At 44.3% G+C, this 20,034-nt stretch overlaps 1 protein-coding gene and 1 pseudogene across 1 annotated transcript in view; one reads left to right on the top strand and one right to left on the bottom strand.

Annotated features, from left to right (window-relative positions):
- TG (thyroglobulin) overlaps positions 1 to 20,034 on the top strand; it is a 201,858-nt gene that overhangs the window by 101,663 nt on the left and 80,161 nt on the right. Inside the window, exons 37-40 of the mRNA XM_054017024.1 lie at positions 1,532 to 1,696; positions 2,256 to 2,478; positions 6,382 to 6,475; positions 15,364 to 15,523. Of these exons, the coding sequence (XP_053872999.1) occupies positions 1,532 to 1,696; positions 2,256 to 2,478; positions 6,382 to 6,475; positions 15,364 to 15,523 (642 nt within the window). The remainder of the gene's footprint in view (positions 1 to 1,531; positions 1,697 to 2,255; positions 2,479 to 6,381; positions 6,476 to 15,363; positions 15,524 to 20,034) is intronic.
- LOC128833271 (U6 spliceosomal RNA) lies at positions 16,188 to 16,288 on the bottom strand (annotated as a pseudogene).

Raw genomic sequence — 20,034 nt, 5'->3', positions numbered from 1 at the left:
GATTTTCTTATATTGAAGATGGCTGTTTTCTTTGGCTTTGTAGAACATGATGTAATGACTTATGACAATGAAGCATGTTGTTGAGAACAACCGATTTTTAAAATAATTCTACCCTAGCATTTCTTGAATTGGGAAGAGGGACCTGAAATAATTTACCTAATGAAAGACTTAACAGAAAGTCATTTGGTGAAGTGGCATACTTTTCAGCTGCTTTTGGATTACTTTGACACCTCATATGCATCTACTAGCCACCACACAATTTGACGAACAGCAACAAAAATGTTTGAGGAGCTGAGGGGATTAATTTATCAGTAACAATTAAAAGATAACTGTGTGTAGCTAGGCTAAAAACTAACTTAAGAGACAGATGTGACAACCACTTACAACTATTTGAAGGCTCCAGGAACTGTTTAGGATGGCACAAGGGCGGTGGGAGGTATAGTTAGGAGTATTGGGTTGAAATTTAGCAAAGGTATGTTTAAGCTGAGCCTGAATATCAGAGACAAATCTCCCCAATGGGAAGGCCTACTAAACAGTATATCAAAGTCTTCTCTCTCTAACTTCCTATGCTCAATAAACCTTTAGAACCAACAAGTCCTGGGAGAGGGACTAATATGAGAACAGGAAGCTCTGAGCTTGAGTAAAAGCTTCCATTTGCTGCAGAAAGCTCTTTCTCTGCAATATCATCCCTCCTCTTGTGCAGCTGGAGGTGTAATTCCCAGCTTGGGTAGATGTACAGTTGCTAGCTCTGATTGAGATAGTGTTCTAAAAATAGCAGGGTGGCTGCAGCAGTATGGGTGGTGGCTTGGGCTAGCCATCTGCATACAGTCCCATTTGAGTTCTTAAGTACATACTTGGGTTGCTAGTTTGCGCCATTTTACTGTGTTAGCTCGATCAGAACTAGTGCGTATCTGTCAACTGGAGCTGGGAATTATACTGGGCTTTTCCATTTTATTTTTGTATTAAATACTTTTAACCACTGGAAAAGGTGATTTCCAAAGGCAAAAGATAGCAGACAGTGGCTCAGCTCCATTTGAAAGTCCGGGGGAGTTAGGAGCTTCATTTTCCTCTGTGCCTTTGAAAAATCTCCTCTTAAATTGTTTGGGAGGTTTGACATTTGTAGGGTGACCACATGTCCCATTTTGGCCAGGACAGTCCCTTTTTTAAGCCCAACCATCCTGACTTTTTTGGTAAAAATGGGCCTTTGTCCCATTTGCTTTTACTGACTGGATCAGTTGGCAAGAGCGAATGGGTCAAATGCCCTCTTTTGCCAAAAAAATGGGGTGTGGAGAACGTGTGGAGGGCAAGCAGCGATGCCAGGGTTCGGGCCTCCCCAGCCTTATGGGGATAGGCAGGCATGGCTCGGGCGAGTGGCTCGGGCCAGCCCAGTGTTATGGTGGGAGGGCTCAGACTAGCCCCAGATGGTGTCCCATTTTCCTTTTGGGAAATATGGTCACCTTAGATATTTTGAAAACACGTTGCATCTGCTTTTCTTTCTGTCTGTCTGTCTACCTGCAATCTCTCTCCACAGCCTGTTCAAAGAACCAGTCCTGCACAGTGATTACCCTTGAAATCCAGCCATCAGCGATACGATGTATTTTCTACCCTGATACACGGATATGCACACCTGGCCTGCAAGGCCACAGCTGTCAAGTTTTACTCAAGGAGCCAGCGACTTACATCTATTGGAGGCAAGGTAAGAGCAAGGCAGTAGCATATTGAAGTAGGCTCCATTGTAGAAGCTTGTCTGATAGATGGGAGAATGGTGAAGTATTTGGTAGAAGCAAAGCACTAGAGTTGCCACCCATCTGATTAGTATGGGATGGTCCCAGTTGGGTGGGGTTGTTATGCTGCATCCAAAAAAGCACGTGAACACCTTGCAAAATATCTGTTGTGGTGAAGCCCAAAATCATCATCATTGTGATGTTGCATCACAACAGTGGGGTGCAATACGTTTGGCCTGCAAAAAGACTTTGACAGAGGGTAAATCTCAAATAATTTAGTAAAATTTCATCAGTATCGAAGTACTTAGAAGCCTAAGTTCCATTAACATTTAAAGAGACAGCGTCCATAAGGCCTAGATTTCAAAAGGTATTTAGGCGTTGCTAAACTCAGCAACTCTTAACTGATTTAGGAGCCTAAATCTCATTTTCAAAAGAGATTTAGGCTCCTGAGTGCCTAAATCCCTTTTGAAAATGAGATTTAAGCTTCCAATGAAAACAATTTTTTCTTATTTTCCCCCCCTCTCCAAATAGATTCATTCGCACCCATCTCTGCACCTGATTTAACTTCATCCGTGTACATTCCATCCCATGGAGTTTTGCTCGGCAGGTCCCAAGTAATCCGGGTTGGTTCTGAGTGGAGAAATGTTAGTCAGTTTTTTGGTATTCCATATGCAGTACCTCCGACAGCAGAGAACCGGTTTCATCCTCCAAAGCCCTTTACCTGGCTGCAATCCTGGAATGCTACTATGGTTCGGTGAGAAGGCGCATTGTTGAACAGTCCTTTGATGTCTTTGTTTGTCAGTGATGATCGAAACCCATTCAGGCACTCAGATACCATCATGATGAGCATGGTATAAATAACTAGATATGTTGATAAATTATTACATTTGGGTGCTAACAGAAAAAAACACCTCTCACCACATACACACTGCCCAAAAGTTGTATTTAACATTACACCATATAGTGTATTATAAATAATATTGCGATTCCAAAATTAGTGCTCCTTCCATTTCTTTTTTTTCCCTACATCTCTCATATTTCAGCCCTGGTGAGATCTGGAGGGGGTTGATGCAGTTTGCGGTGGTTGGTTTTTAACTCGTAGAATCCAAAAGATATGCTCTTGCTCAAATAGAAGTCATGGGCTAGATGCAGGAATTACTGGATGAAATTCTCTGACCTCTGCTATACAGGAAGTCAGATTAAATAATCAGAACGGTCCCTCCTATCGTTAAAATTCTGTGAAAACGCAAATATTGATTGAAATGGTGTGAGTAAAATACAAGATTCTGAACATTACTTGTGATGCACAGCCTGATGTTCAGTGAGAGGAGGGCTTGGTGGGCATTGGACATGTTACCTTGCAGGGTTTCATTTATCTTTGTTGTGTGAAGCCAGTTATCATTAATTAGTCCAGGAGAGCCAAAGTGACTTGTCACAAATATAAATTGATTAATGAAAGACAGGAGATTCTAATACATTTGTACAAAATACCTGTGCATCTAGAATCTTTAAGTGTTTAACTCAGGCAATTAGTTTAAAAAAATGCAACAACAACAAAAATGTCACGAAAGTAGATATATTTTTTTAACTATTAAAGGGGTTCCTAGCGCAAAGCATCTATGCCCCATGAAATAGAAAGCACCGTACAAAACACGTATCAATCAAACTGAGCCCTGCTGCATCAATACACAGGAAACTGACACAGAAGGAAATGAGAGGATGGAGGATAGGTCCATCAATGGCTATTGGCCAGGATGGGCAGGGATGGTGTCCCTAGCCTCTGCTTGCCAGAAGCTGGGAATGGACAACTAGGGATGGATCACTTGATGATAACCTGTTCTGTTCATTTCCTCTGGGGCACCTGGCATTGGCCACTGTCGGAAGACAGGATACTGGGCTAGATGGACTTTTGGTCTGACCCAGGATGGTCGTTCTTATGAGATTGCCACAAGACATGAACTTTCACTAGAGCAAAAGTGATCAATTCCCAGCTGGTACAGAGAATAGCAGACTTTTGTCTTAGTAGATGGAGAAAAACAAAGGAGGAAGCCTAACACAGGGATGTTGTAAAGGCCAAAAATATTACTGGGTTCAAAAAAGAACTAGATAAGTTCATGGAGGATAAGTCCATCAATGGCTATTAGCCAAGATGGTCAGGAAAGCAGCCCCATACTGTGGTGTCCCTTAACCTCTGACTGTCAGAATCTGGGACTGGATGACGGGTGGATTACTCAGTAATTGCCCTGTTCATTCCGTCAGAAGCATCTGGCATTGACCACTGTGAGAAGACAGGATACTGGGCTAGATGGGACATTAGTCTGACCCAGTAGGGCCATTCTTCTGTATGTATGTAAAAGGGACATGGACAGACCCAGTGAAGGGCCCCAGCTGACCTTTTCTGGGAGAGAGTCCAAGAATTAAAGACCATTGACCAAGACCCATGATGACTGAGGCTAGTAATCAAGAGCAGCCCTGTGCCAGCCCTGTGGGGCACAGGTAATAGCTCCAGTACTTCGGATCTGTGTCATCAAGGGTTTCTAATAACACACTCAAGAAGTGAATGCAACTAGAGACTCTTTAGTGGGTGGTTGAAAGCGCTTGGCGTTTGGTGGTCTTGTGCTGCAGCATGCACCTGAGCCATGTGGGTGTCAGTGGCGTAACCACATTAGCCATGCAGCTTGACAGATGCTCAAGGGATCTGATGAGACGCAGCTTGTTTATTCAGGTGCACAGTGATTATGTACAGTTGACATACACAAACTGTTGCAGTAACATATACAGCATCAGTTCTTGATGACTGCAGCCAAAATGCTGTGGATAGGCATCTGCTGTACATCTTTGGTAAGGGCTATCTGCCTCTACTGCCTCCATCTGAAAATCATCTCTTGCCTCAGTGTGAAGAATTTGGCTGAGATTTTCAAAACTGTTTAGGGGCTGTGGGTGCCTCGTTCCCATTAATTTTAATGGGAACTGGCTGTCCAGATCCCTTAGGTGACTTTAAAAATCGCAGCCTTTGTCTTTTGTTGTTTGTTTAAGATCAAAAGCACTGTTCATAATGGTAAGCTTAGATACAAGGAGGATTGCCTTGGAGAATCACACAGACCTTAAACTGCCAGGTCTCCTGGTATAAGTAATGAATGCAGATCATTATAATATTAGGGGCTGTACATCATCATAGCACAATATTTTTGTCTCTTTATAACAAAAAATCAAAGTAGCAGGCCAACATTACTGATATGAGAGAAGTTTCCCATATATATTTATTGTCGTGGTAGAGCTGGGTCATACTTGGATAAGAGATCTCCAAGAAACAGCAAGTTGCTGCAGCACCTATGGAGTTGATTCAGTAGGTGGCGCTATTTCCTCTGAGTCAGTACTGAACCGCTTCCCTTGTATGTTGTTAGGGGAATTCTGGAGGTGCCATATTTTTGGTGAGATGTAAACATGAGGCTCTGATGGCTTGTGATTTTTTAAAAAAAAACAGCCATGATGTTTTTCATGAATAAGTTCACTAGGGTTGTGTCCTGCCCATGTTCTTACCTGAGAACAGGGCCGGTTCCAGGCACCAGCTCAGCAAACAGATGCTTGGGGCAGCCAAGGGGAAGGGGCAGCACGTCGGGCTGTTCAGTGACAATTCAACAGCGGGTCCCTCGGTCCCTCTCGAAGGGAAGGACCTGCCGCCGAAGTGCCGCCGAAGAAGAAAGCGGCGTGGTGGAGCTGCTGCCGATCTTGGCTTTTTTTTTTTTTTTTTTTTCTTCTCTCGCCGCTTGGGGTGACAAAAACCCTGGAGCCGGCCCTGCCTGAGGAATGCATATATTGCCCACCCAGATTTTCCCCTGCAATGTCAATTCAATGTGCTTCATTTTGTCAATTCAATGTGCTTTGTGTTTTAAACTGTTGCATAGCCTTGTTGTGCTACACAGCTCCCTTGTGGGAAAACTCTGTAGAATTTAACAAAAGACTATAATTTTTCTGTAATGTATTGGAACCACCCTGAAGAATTTAATAGCAAATTATATCCCTGATACTGATTTCTGTCCGATAATTTAAAAAGTCTTAGAGAGAATTCCATAGGTTTTTAGGGTAGTTTCTATAGAACCCTATCAGTTCCACCCTTATTAAATTTGTAAGTCCATAAAGGGTTAAACAGCACAGATGTGGCTGCATTTCGGTATGTGGGACTCCTCTTAGTCCAAAATAGCCCAAATGGTGGTGACTTTTCAACACAGGCCAAAGAAGTTTGTTTGATAGGGTTTTTGGAGAGGGCTGGTGGGATGCTCTCTGGGATGATGACGGGCTGGAGAGGAGTGTCTGCAGGTGTCTGGCTGATTGAGTTTCTGTTGAAAGAACTGTTTGAATGCTGCTGGGATTTTGTTGTATTTATTGTATTGTGAATGATTTGTTAGGGCACCTCTAACATTGGATAGGCATCCTTTTTGTTATTTTAAATCTAAATAAATAAATATATCCTTTCTTTGCCTCCCAGGGGGGTTGTTAGATGAATGCTAGGAATGTGTTTGAGATCCACAGATATAAAGGTGCTATTGAAGTGTAAAAAAATTATTTTATTGAACTTCAGCTAAAAATAAAACGAGCTGCAACAGTACAAAAGTAATGCTGGTTTGTCAGCCAAAATTAACACAGCCTGTATCTTTAGGGCTAGTTGTTGGCAGCCTGGAGATGGACTGCACCAATCTTCTCCTGTCAGTGAAGACTGCTTGTACCTGAATGTGTTTGTGCCTGCCAGCATTGTAAGTATTGAATTACTAGAACATGGTGTAGCAAAATGTTGTTGTCATGCTGTCTGGAGTGGCTCACGAGTGAGAATACCAGCCTCAGGGCAGACTGTTAAAATGCAGGGCACAACTCTCAAATTGGTTGTGAGTTCTATAATTAGTTTTCACCAACCGAGTAACAAATCTAATGTCCTCCAGCACTATACAGCTTTAACGTGGAGTCATAGACAGCCCCCTTGGGCATTCCGATCTATCTTGCCACACAAGCAAGATGGACTCTGTGATAGGTGATCACTTTACACCAAAGGTCACGAAATATTCAGGTTGCTTCCAGTTCCAAAGGACCAGTTCCAAATTGACCACTTATCCCAGGTCAATTTGCACCTTAGATCTCACACCAAAAACAATGCTTGTAGCCAATCCGGTAATAAACTAGCTAAAGGTTTATTAATGAGGAAAAATAAATTAGAATTATTTACAAGGTTAAACCAGATAAACATACACAAACACAAATGAGTTGCAGTCTTAGGTTTCAGATGGTGACAGAGCTGTTGAAAGATGCCAGCTTTTTATGTCCATTAGGGCTAACCCAGCTTAGTCCGGGGGATCTCTTGCTTACACCTTCTGTAGGAATCCAGCGTTTTGCACTAGGTGAAGTTTTTTCTCCTGTTTGGTGAGTTACGGTTTCAGAACAAACTTTTTACAGTTATAGAGCAAATATTTAAGTATTGTCTTATAGCACGGGATACAGAGATTATAAGGAGGATTAATACATGCAGCATCCTGCAAGTATTTCATAAAGTCAAAACACTAAACATATTGTTATAACATTAATATCTATTATAACTCTACTAACCCAAAGGCAAGCCAGACTGGTTCTCAGCTATGCATTTGTCAGTATTCAGTAAGGCCTAGGCACCTGGTCTGCTAGCGTCACAGTTGAATCACTTGAAAATGTTTTAACCACGATAAGCGGAAGTGTTTAAAGTGGTATGCACAGCATCCTAGAAGTAAGAGCTGGAGAAGCCTTAGCAATGGTAAGTCACCTAGTCCAGTCTCCTGCCAGTGCAGGACTCTTCCTTACAGTATAGTTATTTGTGCTTTGGCTAAGCTGTGTCTCAATATGTCTGCAGAGCAGGAAATACAAGTGGGCAGAGAGGAGGAGATACACAAAGGGCTAGTCTGTACTACACAGGCTCTGCTGAGACTGCTGTCACAGTTCAGGGCAATTGCATCTGTATTTCTCCACCGTGGTCCACCTCTTTAGATTCCCCGATCTTCAGCCATCACCTCTTGGGCAGAGACCCGCATCTCTCCCTCTTTATTGGGCTTTGTCCAGTCTGCACAGTTCACTCCCTACACTGTGATATCCCTGGCAAGCCAGTCTTCCTCAACAGGCCAGCATCTGCACTTTGCTCTCTCGTCTGAGGCCACAAACAGGGCAATTGCCAGAAGTTATAAGTCAATACACAGCCCTTTCTAAGCAAGCACATTTATTCTTAAAGTGAAAGCATTACAGAAAATACATATTAAAAACAATAAAAGAACCAGTGCGCCTACTAAACCGCTTTCCAGAGGTCACGTCAACTCCAGCTCAGGCAGCTGTCAGTCCTTTCAACCCTTCCCTAAGGATTTGGGGCCTCTGTTGGACAGCAGGTCCTGTCCATTGGCTGGATCAGAAAGAAGGCTCCGAGCCAGTTTAAACTCTGGTTATTTATCCAAAAGTCCTGTCTTTATCTGTTGAACCAATACATGTGAGCCTTGCCACGTGGTGGTACTTCTCTGGAGGCGTTACAGTTTGACTAAGGCAATTTGCCTAATCACCTCCGCCAACTGTTTTTAATTCCTGGAGGGCTGCAGTCATCCGCCCCTATGGAATTACATACACTCTGTGGCCCACAATGATGTATAAACTTAATGCAGTAAGATCTCCTAAAGATACTTCAGGAAATTGTTGTATTTGTCACAATTGCTATATCAGAATAGCTATCCTGGCATAGCCCTTTAGTGTAGCTGCACTTTCTCGTGTATCAACAGAAGGTGGTTTTCTGCCTGCATAGTAGCACCACCTCCCTGAACAGTATTAGCTATGCCAACAACAGATGCACTCTTTGCCTTTGTGTCTGTACTCGGGGTTTTGCTGTTACAGCGATGTCTGTCAGACCCCTGATTGACATAGTTATGTCAACAACATGTTGCAGTGTAGAGCCGGCCAAAGACAGGGGAAAGAGAGGGAGGCAGAAAAGAGGATGGGGAAGGAAGGAAACTAAGGGCAGAAATAGCAGTGTTCTTAAAAACGAGACTGTTCTCCCAGGGTGTGATACTGAATGCAACCCAGCTAACAGTGATGATGACTAGCAGTTTAGTTACTATATACGGGCCATAATCTACCCTTGATCTTTGTGGAAACCTCCCACTGATGTCGGTGGAAGGTCTGCTGTGGATTGAGTGTAGTCAGCAGTGCTAAATTTATGCCGCAGCCCACGGATCACAAAAGTGTTCCTCTCCAAAAATGGGAGCCCCTGCACTCAGATAAACTGTCAACTGAAAATTTTAAGTTAAACTTCATAATAAGTAAAAAATAAACTTTCCTACTGGCCTGGGTATTCTAGCTGAGCCTTTAACCTGAGAGTAAACAGGGACTGGGGGGCCTAGGGTATTGGTATAAGGATGTGCCTAATGTACAAGAATGCATTTTGCATTCAGTATTATTTGAGCTGCTTGAGTGCAACTTCATGTATGTTTTAGAAGTGGCCAACAGTCTGTTTTCTCACCGCAACACCAGATTGTTATCGACTGCAAAGTCATTGCTTAGTAAAAACGTCAGGTCATCATCTTGGGAAGCTTGCCAGCTCCCTTTAGCTACTGCTTTCCAAAGAGCAGGGGCTTATTTGAAAGCATCGTGTTTACAACAACCCCAACTATCCAAATGGGCTCTCTTTTATTTATTTATTGGAGAGTCTGTGGGTCTAATACTCCTCTCACTTATATGAGTGCAAATCAGAAGTAGCTTCATTGAAGTCAGTGGAGTGTCACATGGGTAATTCTGGCGTAAATGAGAGAAGAATCAGACCCTTTATTTTTACAGCAGAAAGCGGGAACAGGATAATATGCCCCAGAATGGCATTTCCCTGCTCTTTATTGTGGTAAACTGATGCTTTTACCCACGTGCGAAGAGCAATAGCAGATGGTTTCAGTCTTGATGAAGTTAAAACAACAAAAACAACCAATATGATGTCCCCAGGAGAGAGACCGAGCCCAGTGGCTCGCACAGTAACATTCTGTATCTGAAGTGAAACGCAAAATGGGAGCTTCCTCCTGTAGCTGGGAAGGGACTCTAACATTTAAGGCTTCAGTGCCCAGAAAGCAGAACACACAATTCCGGGCATCACATAAACTTCCACTTACAGCTGGCATTTCTGAGCTCCTTTTCCCATCAGTAGCCATCCTCGCTTGTCACGCTAGCAAAGCAGGGCTGGGTTTTGTCTCAGGTTGCCTGGTGCAGCTCAGGCAGAGGGCTGATGGTAGTGTTGCTGGCCTAAATAAAGAGTTGGGTTAATGTCGGCTGTGCACCCTTCAGGGAAGAATCTTCTTCGCCTTCCCATCCTCACTGTGCCGTCAGTGTGGTGCACGCCTCCCAGGAGCGCCGCCAGCTTTTCTGCCGCCGTAGGCAGCGGAAGGTCCTGCCACCGAAATACCGCCGTGGTCGCCACCCCTCAAATTGTAATGCCCTAGGCGACCGCCTAGGTTGCCTAATGGGTTGTGCCGGCCCTGATACCTCCTAATGCAATCCTGTTAAGGGCAGGGGCGGCTCTAGCTTTTTTGCCCCCCCAAGCACGGCAGGCAGGTCGCCTTTGGCGGAGCACCTGCGGGAGGTCCCCGGTCCCGCGGATTCGGAGGCTTGCCTGCGGGAGGTCCGCCGGTCCCGCAGCTTCGGCGTACCCGCCGCCGTATTGTCGCCGAATCCGCGGGACCGGCAGACCTCCCACAGGCAAGCCGCCGAAGGCTGCCTAACTGCCGCCCTCACGGCGACCGGCAGGGCGCCCCCCGCAGCTTGTGGCCCAAGGCACACGCTTGGAGCACTGGTGCCTGGAGCCGCCACTGGTTAAGGGCTGTTACACATCCTGGAACTTGGCTGGTTCTGTCAGGGTTAAAATGCTCCTGCCAAGCCCCTTCTGAAATGCCTTGCAGTGGAGCGGAGAGGATAATTGAAAACATTTCTGAACTCCAGAAAGCCTGTCAGAAATGCCTTTTATTTTCCGTGCTTCACGAAAACCCAAAGGAGTCAAGGCTCAGGTCTAGCATGATGGCTAGCCTAGTTGCGGAAGGCAAGGGCAGTTTTATACTATTGCCCAGCACCGTAGTAGGTGAGCTTTAGCTGCAGAGTTCAGATCTGTGTTCGCATCCTAGTCCCTGAAATTCAGGAGTGCTCTGCTCCTGGCTTTTGGGTCAGGTCCATTCTATCCTGTCCTGAGTTCAGATCTGGATCCAGACGTGTCCAGATTTCACGAACGTATAGCCCTGGGATTGGCACTGGGCACAAAGGACACACTGATGTAAAAATTTGGCCAGTCCTAACTCATTCTCTTTATTTCTTTGATGAGGGTGAGGCTTCATTTTGGGCCCAATCCTGCCAGGCACAAATCTGCTCCTGTGAAACGTTGAGCACCCTCCGCTCCCAGGATCAGGCCCATTGGGACTGCCAGCTTCAGTCCAGCTGCTAGAGAGCACATAGCCAATTAGTGTGGACCCCAGCTGATGACTGTGCATGTGTGCCATGCACATTAGCACAAGGGCAAGCCCGTTGAGTCCTTAGGCAGCAGCAGCTCCCCTGGGTGAACCGAAAGGTACCTTTCCCACTAGCTGAGCCACTGGGAGCTGTGCTAGACTTGTCTCTGTTGAAAGTCTCTCTGCGTGTTTTACTGCTAACAGTTTGACCGTCCATTCCTAAATGCAAAACCAGAACTGATCAAACAATGTTGGTCAATAGCCACATGACAATCATGGCTGGTGCTAGCGTTGTGTGTGTGTGAGGAACTTGCTGGCCAGTTTTTCCAATTAGCTGCAGTGTTTTCTGTAGTATTGTTCTGTGTTGCGTGCAATAGGCGAGATTCTACTCTCATTTACAATGGAGTGTCGCCATTGACTTCAGTGGAGTTACTCCAGATTTCCACCTATGGTCCAAATTTGGTGTGAACCAAAGGTCTTTAGAGTCAATGGAAAGAGTTGGCTTCACTTGGCTTTGGACCAGGCCCTACATTCTCTCTGCCCTAATATGTAGCTGCCACCTGTCCTAGCTGTGTTGGTTAATTGACTGTAACTCAGGTTAGAGAATAAAGAATGTGATAAATTCCCTTTAAAAAAAAATTATCAGCCAATATATAGTATAAAATTAATTGGGTACCAAATAAGAACCTGGACAATACAATGCATCTCACATTTTGTATGGAATAGTTCATTTTTAATATAAAAATATGGTAGCATCCTGCTGAAATGATTAATTCCAAAAAGTGAAGGAGAGATTAGTGGTTGCTACAATTCAATACAAAGGTCTGTGTTAGATGATAGCACTAAGAACCAGTAGCTCTGTGCTTGAAATCTGTGCTCATCAGGGGATCACTATCCAAATTATCCCATGTGCTTCTCAAAAGGTTGGATTCATGTACAAGACAAACCAGCTGGGGAATTTGCCACTTCTCTGTGCAGAATAACCATGGGGAAAAGAAGCAATTGTATCTAAACCTGGTGTATTGTAGGGGAGATGCGGTGAGTGGGTGGCATTCTGTTTACCCCCAATACTTGAAGGCTGAATCTTCTCAGTAAGATGCTCCACATCTGCTACTGCAGCTTCTGCTTTCCCCCATCATCTCTTCTCCTTCCCCCTTGTTATCACTAGGAAATTAGGTAATGTTATCTAACATGACTTTAAACACAACCGAGGAGTCAGCTAGATGGGGACTGTTTCTAGGGAATCTCTACTGGAACCACTTTGACAAGCTGACATGATGTTAAGTAAGATTTGCCCCTGTGATGTTTAACATTGTGTTAGCTAACATGACTCTGCAAAGTGGTGTTTGTTAGACCAGATTTTCAAGTGAAGAAAACCCTCACACCTGCTCTCTCTCATTCCTTTGTTCCTCCCTTCCAATTCCTTGGTCAGGACCTGCATAATTATCAACTCTGAATGGGAAATTGGGGATGAGACAGTCTGAATTAGGTACTTTCTCTGGAGAAGCAGAGGCAGAAGATTCAGAGAAAGCAGCACTTTTCAGCACTTCTGGATGAAGGCAGCACATTACTCAGTCGAACTCGATGCCATTTTGCTCATAATAACAAACATCTGAACTGATTTTCCACCAGACAAAGGAGGGTGCAACACATTTTCAGTTCAAAAATCAGGGTCACCCCTTAACAAATACAGAAAGCTGAGGGCAGTTTGCTACTTGCTCCTGGTCTCTGTTTTTGCTGGTAACTGACACTCCTGTGATGGTTTCCTCCTGCACGGATGGCCACACGTTTGCTGGAAACAGATGCGCAGCCATCTCTTTTGCCTGTGCAAATGGGAACATCATGTTTAGTTAATTCTGTTCAGAAAATGGCAGCAGCAGCAGCCAATGCTATCTAGTTGCAGGCAAAAACAAACCCCAGATGTGTTTGATGCTGGTGTACGGCCCACCATCCTGTCTCTGAAAAATACCAACAGCTGTCAGGCTGGAGGGAGGTTACTAGTGGAATTCTTCAGTGTTTGGTCTTGGGACCTATCTTATTTAACATTTTTATTAATGACCTTGGCACAAAAAGTGGGAGTTTGTTAAGAAAATTTGTTGATGACACAAGTAGGGAGGTATTGGCAATACAGAGGAGGACCGGAATATCACACAAGAAGATCTTGGTGACCTTGAAAACTGGAATAATAGAAATGGGCTGAAATTGAATACTGCAAAGTGAATAGTCATGCACTTAGGAACTAACAATAATAATTTTTCCTATAATCTGGGGACTCATTAGATGGAAGCAACAGAGGAGGAGAAAGACCTGGGTGTACTGGTTGATCACAGGATAACTATGAGCCACCAATGTGATGTGGCCATGAAAAAGGCTAATGCAGTCCTAGGATGCATCAGGCACAGTATTTCCAGTAAAGAAAGGGAATTGCTAGTACCATTATTCAAGGCACTGGTGAGACCTAATCTGGAATATTGTGTACAATTCTGGTTTCCAATGTTTAAGAAAAATAAATTCAAACTGGAACAGGTGCAGAGAAGGGCTACTAGGATGATCAGAGGAATGGAAAACTTACCTTATGAGAGGAGACTCAAAGAGCTGTTTGTTTACCCTAAGCAAAAGAAAGCTGAGGGGTGATATGATTGCTCTCTGTAAATACATCAAAGGGATAAATACCAGGGATGGGGAGGAGTTAAAATTTAAGTTAAGCACCAATGGGGACACAAGAACAAATGGATGTAAACTGGCCATCAAGAAATTTAGTCTTGCAATTAGACAAAGGTTTCTAACCATCAGAAACTTTCTAACCAACAGCCTTCCAAGGGGGGCAGTGGGGGCAAAAAACCTAACTGGCTTCAAGACTGAGCTTGCTAAATTTATGGAGGGGATGATATGATGAGACTGCCTACAATGGCATGTAGCTGATCTGCGACTGCTAGCAGCAAATATCTCCAACAGCCAGCGATGGAACACTAGCTGGAGAGAGCTCTCAGTTACTACAGAGAATTTTTTCCCAGGTGTCTGGCTGGTGGTTCTTGCCCATATGCTCAGGGTCTAACTGATCGCCATATCTGTGGTCAGGAAAGAATTTTCCTGCGGGTCAGATTGGCAGAGACCCTCTTGTGTGGGGGAGTGGGGGGTTGCCTTCCTTTGCAGCACTAGTGTAAATGGTGGAGTCTCTGTAACCTGACGTCTTCAAATCATGATTCAGCTAGAGGTTATGGGTCTGTTACAGGAAAGGGTGGGGAAGATGCTGTGGTTTGCAGCGTGCAGGAGATCAGACTAGATGGTCATGATGTTCCCTTCTGGCCTTAAAGTCTATGACTGTCCACTGAACAAAGGATCGTGGAGAATGATGTAGAAAGGTCCCAGGGGATATAATAATGGGATGAAACTGAAGAACGGAAAAGTGCAGAGAGGACCTAGGGAGAGCTGATGCTGCTTTTTAGACACTACCTATGCTGGCAGGAGGGATGCGCCCATTGGCACAGATAAATCAACCTCCCTGAGAGGTGGTAGCTAGGTTGACAGAAGGATTCTTCCAATGACCTAGCGCTGACTTCACGGGGACTTAGGTCTGCTTAACTGCACTGCTCAGGGGTGTGAATTTGTCACATCCCTGAACAACAGAGTTATGCCGAGGTAATTTTTAAGCGTAGACCTGCCCTCAGGAAAGTTAATCTAGATTAATTTAAAGTGTGAATTTAAACTTTGTTAAACACTCTCATTAAGTGGTCTTCATTTGATTTAGTTTAATTCACTTTTCGGAATTGAATCCAGGCCACTTTAATTCGGAATAAGAGCATCCACACAGGGATTTAATGCAGTTTAACTTATCCACTTTAAATTCACATCTTGAGTTAATTCCTGAGTATCCCCATGTAGACAAACCCTACGATTAGGAGGCTGGATTCAGCTAAATGGCACATAGTCCATTCCAGGGACTGGTCCCCAGTCAACAAACCGAATGTAATTCTAGGGCTGCTGCCAGGCAGGCAGTTCTCCTCTCATCGGTGTCATTGCCAGGCAGTTTTGAATTGCTTGGAATGTTCCAGAAGAGAGGATAATCAGGTTCACAGCAATGACCTGAAGGAGACTATAGCCCTACATAGGAGTATCAGCCGCTATCATTCTCAGACAGACTCATTGTTGCATTAACTTGTCTGTGATCATTACAGGGCAGAAACATGGCTGTGCTGCTGTTCTTCCACAATGGTGTGAGTGGTGAGGGTGAGAAAGGGAGGACGGTCGTAGACGGATCATACCTAGCTTCCATCAGCGATGTCATCATTGTAACTGCAAGTTACCGTGTCGGCGTTTTCGGCTTCCTTAGCACTGGTAAGTCTGTACACTGCCATGAATCTATGAACTGCAGGCAAATCACATTCTGCAATGTTTGTTTCCAAAGCGTTTGTTAGTTCTGCTTTTTCATAAGCCGGCATCTTTGAATAAGTGTTTTGGAAGACACATCCAAGGAAAGTCGGGAGCCTTGTGTCAAAGGGACATGGAGAGTATCATGAGCCAAAAGGGGGCACAAAGCAATCATCCCTTTTCAAAAGAGCAGCTTGACTTTTGTTTACAGATAAGATCATGGATGTTTGTATGTACAGTAGAACCTCAGCATTACGAACACCTCGGGAATGGAGGTTGTTTGTAACTCTGAAATGTTTGTAACTCTGAACAAAACATTATGGTTGTTCTTTCAAAAGTTTACAGCTGAACATTGATTTAATACAGCTTTGAAACTTTACTGCGCAGAAGAAAAATGATGCTTTCCCTTTTATTTTTTAGTAGTTTATGTTTAACATAGTCCTGTACTGGTGCTTTTTTTTTTTTTTTTTGTCTCTGCTGCTGACTGAATGTGTACTTCCAGTTTCAAATGAGATGTGTGGTTGACTGGTCAGTTCAAAACTCTGGTGTTTGGAACTCTGAGGTTCTACTATAAAGGGAAGTGGGCCAAAGAGAAGGTCTGGCTTTAAATCTTAGGGCCTGATTTGCTGTCTGACTGTAATCCGAGTTCATGAATTTGTGTGTCATCCTTGCACAGGGGCCATGCTAATCTTCTCTGTATCGTTCCAATTTTAGATGGCCCACAGTTAAGGCACTAGCCTGGGATTTGAGAGACTGGGTTCAATTCCCTGCTCTGCTATGGACTTTTGTGTGACTCTGGACTAGTCACGTAGTCCCTCTGTGCCTCTGTAAAATGACAGTGCTTCCCTGCTTCATGGGACTGCTGTGACAAAAAGTACATTCAACTTTGTGTAAGCTTAAAGATGTAGATTGGTAGCTGCTTGGCACCTCTGAAAATCAGCCCCTTGTCTCCTATACAGGATTTGCCACTATAATGTGCAGTGACCAGTTTAGGTTTTTTTTTAAAGACAGCTTCATCATCACCATGTCTATGCCTCACGGAGGTCACCCATGTTATCTTCTGACAGGGAATTACCGTCCATTGACTTGAGTTGTTACCATTTTCCATTCCAGACCCTACAGCAAAATCACACAGTTCGTTATTGTAAGCTGGGAATTAGCACACTTTCCTCCTCATGCTCTGTAATGCTGGGGACTTCTGCTTCCCAGTGCCCGCCGATCCCGCCTACTATAAATAAATGGCTTGTCTGGTCAAATTTCCAGAAAACAGGTGCATACCTTGCACGGATAAAGTATCCATTCTGCCTGCACAAATACATGTTTGCACCTACCTATGTCTGTCTGTCTGAGAGCAGTGCAGGTACCTGCTGTTTGGCTTGGCTTTTAGATTCATTTTAAACACTTACAAAATATTTTTCTTTTCCCTTATTTGTCTGGCGGGTTTATTTGCCTGAAGGTCGAGTTTTGCCTGTGTAGTGACTCAGCTGAGTTTTGCCTAGTGTGGGGTTACAGCAGCATTTCTCTTCTAGGGTGTCAGATGTTTTTGGAGCTCATCGCCAGCAATGCCTGTTTTTAGTTCAGCCACCTGAGAGCCACGCGCTGCAAACTCCTTGTGCATTTAGATCTGAGGTTGGCAAGGGCTGCATTTGGTGAAAGTATCACTATGGTTAGTTTTCTGTGAACCGGATGCTTATGAAACTGACACTTAGCATTGGCTAGAGCTAGACAGGGTAGATAGGCATTGTGCAAGCTTCCATTACGCAGCACTGCCCACACATCTGCCACTAACCTCCTTCAACCCAACTCATCTCATCTTGGTCTCTTCCTGAGAGGAGTCTGCTAGCTGGGCTGAATATTGCATGGTAGCATTGTGGTGTGGTCAGATGTCCTTCTCAGTACTTGGACGAACCCTTCAAGCCCATTTTCACCTGTGTTCCAGTTGGAATTAGAATTTGGGTCTTCAGGGGTGAAAAGGGATAGTGCACAAACCCACCGCCTAGAGACCAGTGAACAGCAGCGTCTGTAACGTTCTTTGCCCCTGCTGCAGCTGTCCATAGAGACAGTGACTGATCCGCCTGTGGGTGTGTTAGCTGAGAGGATGCAGGAGCCTTCCCCCAGCCCCTTGGCCCAGTTCACACAGGGCAGGGACTGGTACCATTTCTGTGTTTGGGAGAGCTCAGAGATGCTTCCTCAGTGTACCCCTGGGGGCCCAAAAGGGACAGGGAGGAGGTGGGGGCCACACTTCACAGCAGCCTAGGCAGTCCGTGGAGCAACTCCTGCACAGTGGGGAACATGGGGAGGTCCCTGAGTACAATCACTCCTATCTCCCCTGAGGGCGGGGCAATACCTCACTGCTGGCCAGGGCCAAAATGGCACACTTTGATCTAGTCTGAGGGGAGAGTTCACACATTCATTGCAGCTAGAAACTTTGCCACTACTGTAGTTACCCTTTACCTTTCTGTAGCATAATGCAGACTCCCTAAGGTGCTTTTCTCTAATGCTTAGCAGCAGAAAATTACACCGAAGGCTCCCCAAGCTGCTTCAGATACCGTAAGAATTTTTTCCTGGCACACACACCAAAACCAAATAGAAACTTCTGGGAGGTTTTTCTTTTCAAGTACTTGTTGAATGAAATCCTGGCCTCACTGAAGTCAATGGGAGTTTTGCCATTAACTGCAACGGGGCGAGGCTAAATATAGAAGTGTGAATATTAAAACGTTTTGTAAAGGGCCCAATACCATGAACGAAGGTCCTGATTCCCCAAGCAAAGGCAACTTCTGGATCCTTCGATGTTTGCTTCTCATAAATTGCAAACCCAGGAACGAATGGGTTAAAGCTGGTAGTTTTCTTGCAACAAAAAAGCTGCCTTTTCTATTGCTAGCTCTGCAGTTATTCCTGACTCTCTTATGTGGCAGAACTGTTTTAGGGCTAGGTGGGTCATGGGTATATACACATGGTGGTTGCTTTGAGTGTAGAGAAAACACAGATATGGGTTACACCTGCTTTTCTGTACATATTGAAAGGGCACTGTTGTAGGTATGTCTGGATGTGGGCAAAAAAAGATATTGTGAAAAAATAACTTTCCTCATTTATGATACAAACAACACCTGGGGTGGTTAGAACTGAACAAATCTGAAAAATCCAATCCGTTGTGTGGTTTGATGATGAAAATAGGCTAGTGCTTCCCTTTAAGTCCCATAGAGTGGGATTGCTCAGATGGTTAAAGCAAAGCCCGTTTATAAGGCCCGGTCTACACTAACCCCCCAATTCGAACTAAGGCACGCAACTTCAGCTACGTGAATAACGTAGCTGAAGTTGACGTACCTTAGTTCGAACTTACCGCGGTCCAGACGCGGCAGGCAGGCTCCCCCGTCGACTCCGCATACTCCTCGCGCCGAGCAGGATTACCGGAGTCGACAGCGAGCACTTCCGGGTTCGATTTATCGCGTCCAGACAAGACGCGATAAATCGATCCCAGAAGTTCGATTGCCAGCCGCCGAACCAGCGCGTAAGTATAGACCTACCCTTAGTGTTCTCAGGAATGGAGCCTTAGTGACTATGGATGATCTCTATCCATAGAACAGGCTATGGCAGTGAAAACTTTCCCCATTGCTCTGCCATTGTCTCTCAACCCAATATGGCTATAGGCAAGAAATTCTAGTCTCCATGTTCATTCAGTCCTTGTCATTCTTAGCAGAGGGGCCAATGGTTGTGGTGTAGACACCTTTAAGAACTATATTGAGACCACTAAAATTCTATTCTATTCTGATTCTTCTATTTCACCCATCACGGTGGCATTTAAGCACCTCGTTATATTATGTTGGGGACTAACTATTACAAGATGAGAGCTTTCAGTCACTATTGGCCAGGGATGGATTTGAACTATTGACCTACAAACCAGAAGGCTTCATATTCCATTACTAATTTGTTCCCCAGAGTGTCTTTAAATGTATCCTTATTTTAAAGATACATTATTTTGGTCTTGGCAATGGAAGGAACAAATATTTTGAACGAGGTTGCTATTCGTGGCTGTTCTATCTCCTTTAAAGCTTTTCTAGTTTTGAATAAGAAGGCGTTGAAGACAGGTAGGTAAATATAAATGGCCCACTGTGAATCAAAGTCCTAGGCAATGAACAATTATTTTCACTTCCTTTTTGATACTTAACAAGAAATTGCTTATTTCTGCTTTTATAGCTTTAAGTTCCAGTTTTTTTTAGAAAAAAGTGTCATTGGGAAACTAATGCCAAAACCATCCCGCATTTAAAATATCAGGTTACTCTCGGGCACTGTTGAATAGTTGGCTGTCCTTTGGATGGTCCTGGGGAACGTATGGTACTAGAATGCTCTCGGCTTTTCTCATTTGCAAAAAGGATGGTTGTTATGTCAAACAGTTATATGGGGCCACAGAGATGATGTATCAGTTGGTTGTATTAAAATACATATTGTATTTTATTTCTAAGACTGCAAGGGGATGCAAG

Source organism: Malaclemys terrapin, chromosome 2 (assembly GCF_027887155.1).
Source record: "Malaclemys terrapin pileata isolate rMalTer1 chromosome 2, rMalTer1.hap1, whole genome shotgun sequence".
NCBI lineage: Eukaryota > Metazoa > Chordata > Testudines > Emydidae > Malaclemys > Malaclemys terrapin.
This window is presented reverse-complemented; position numbering and strand designations above follow the sequence as displayed.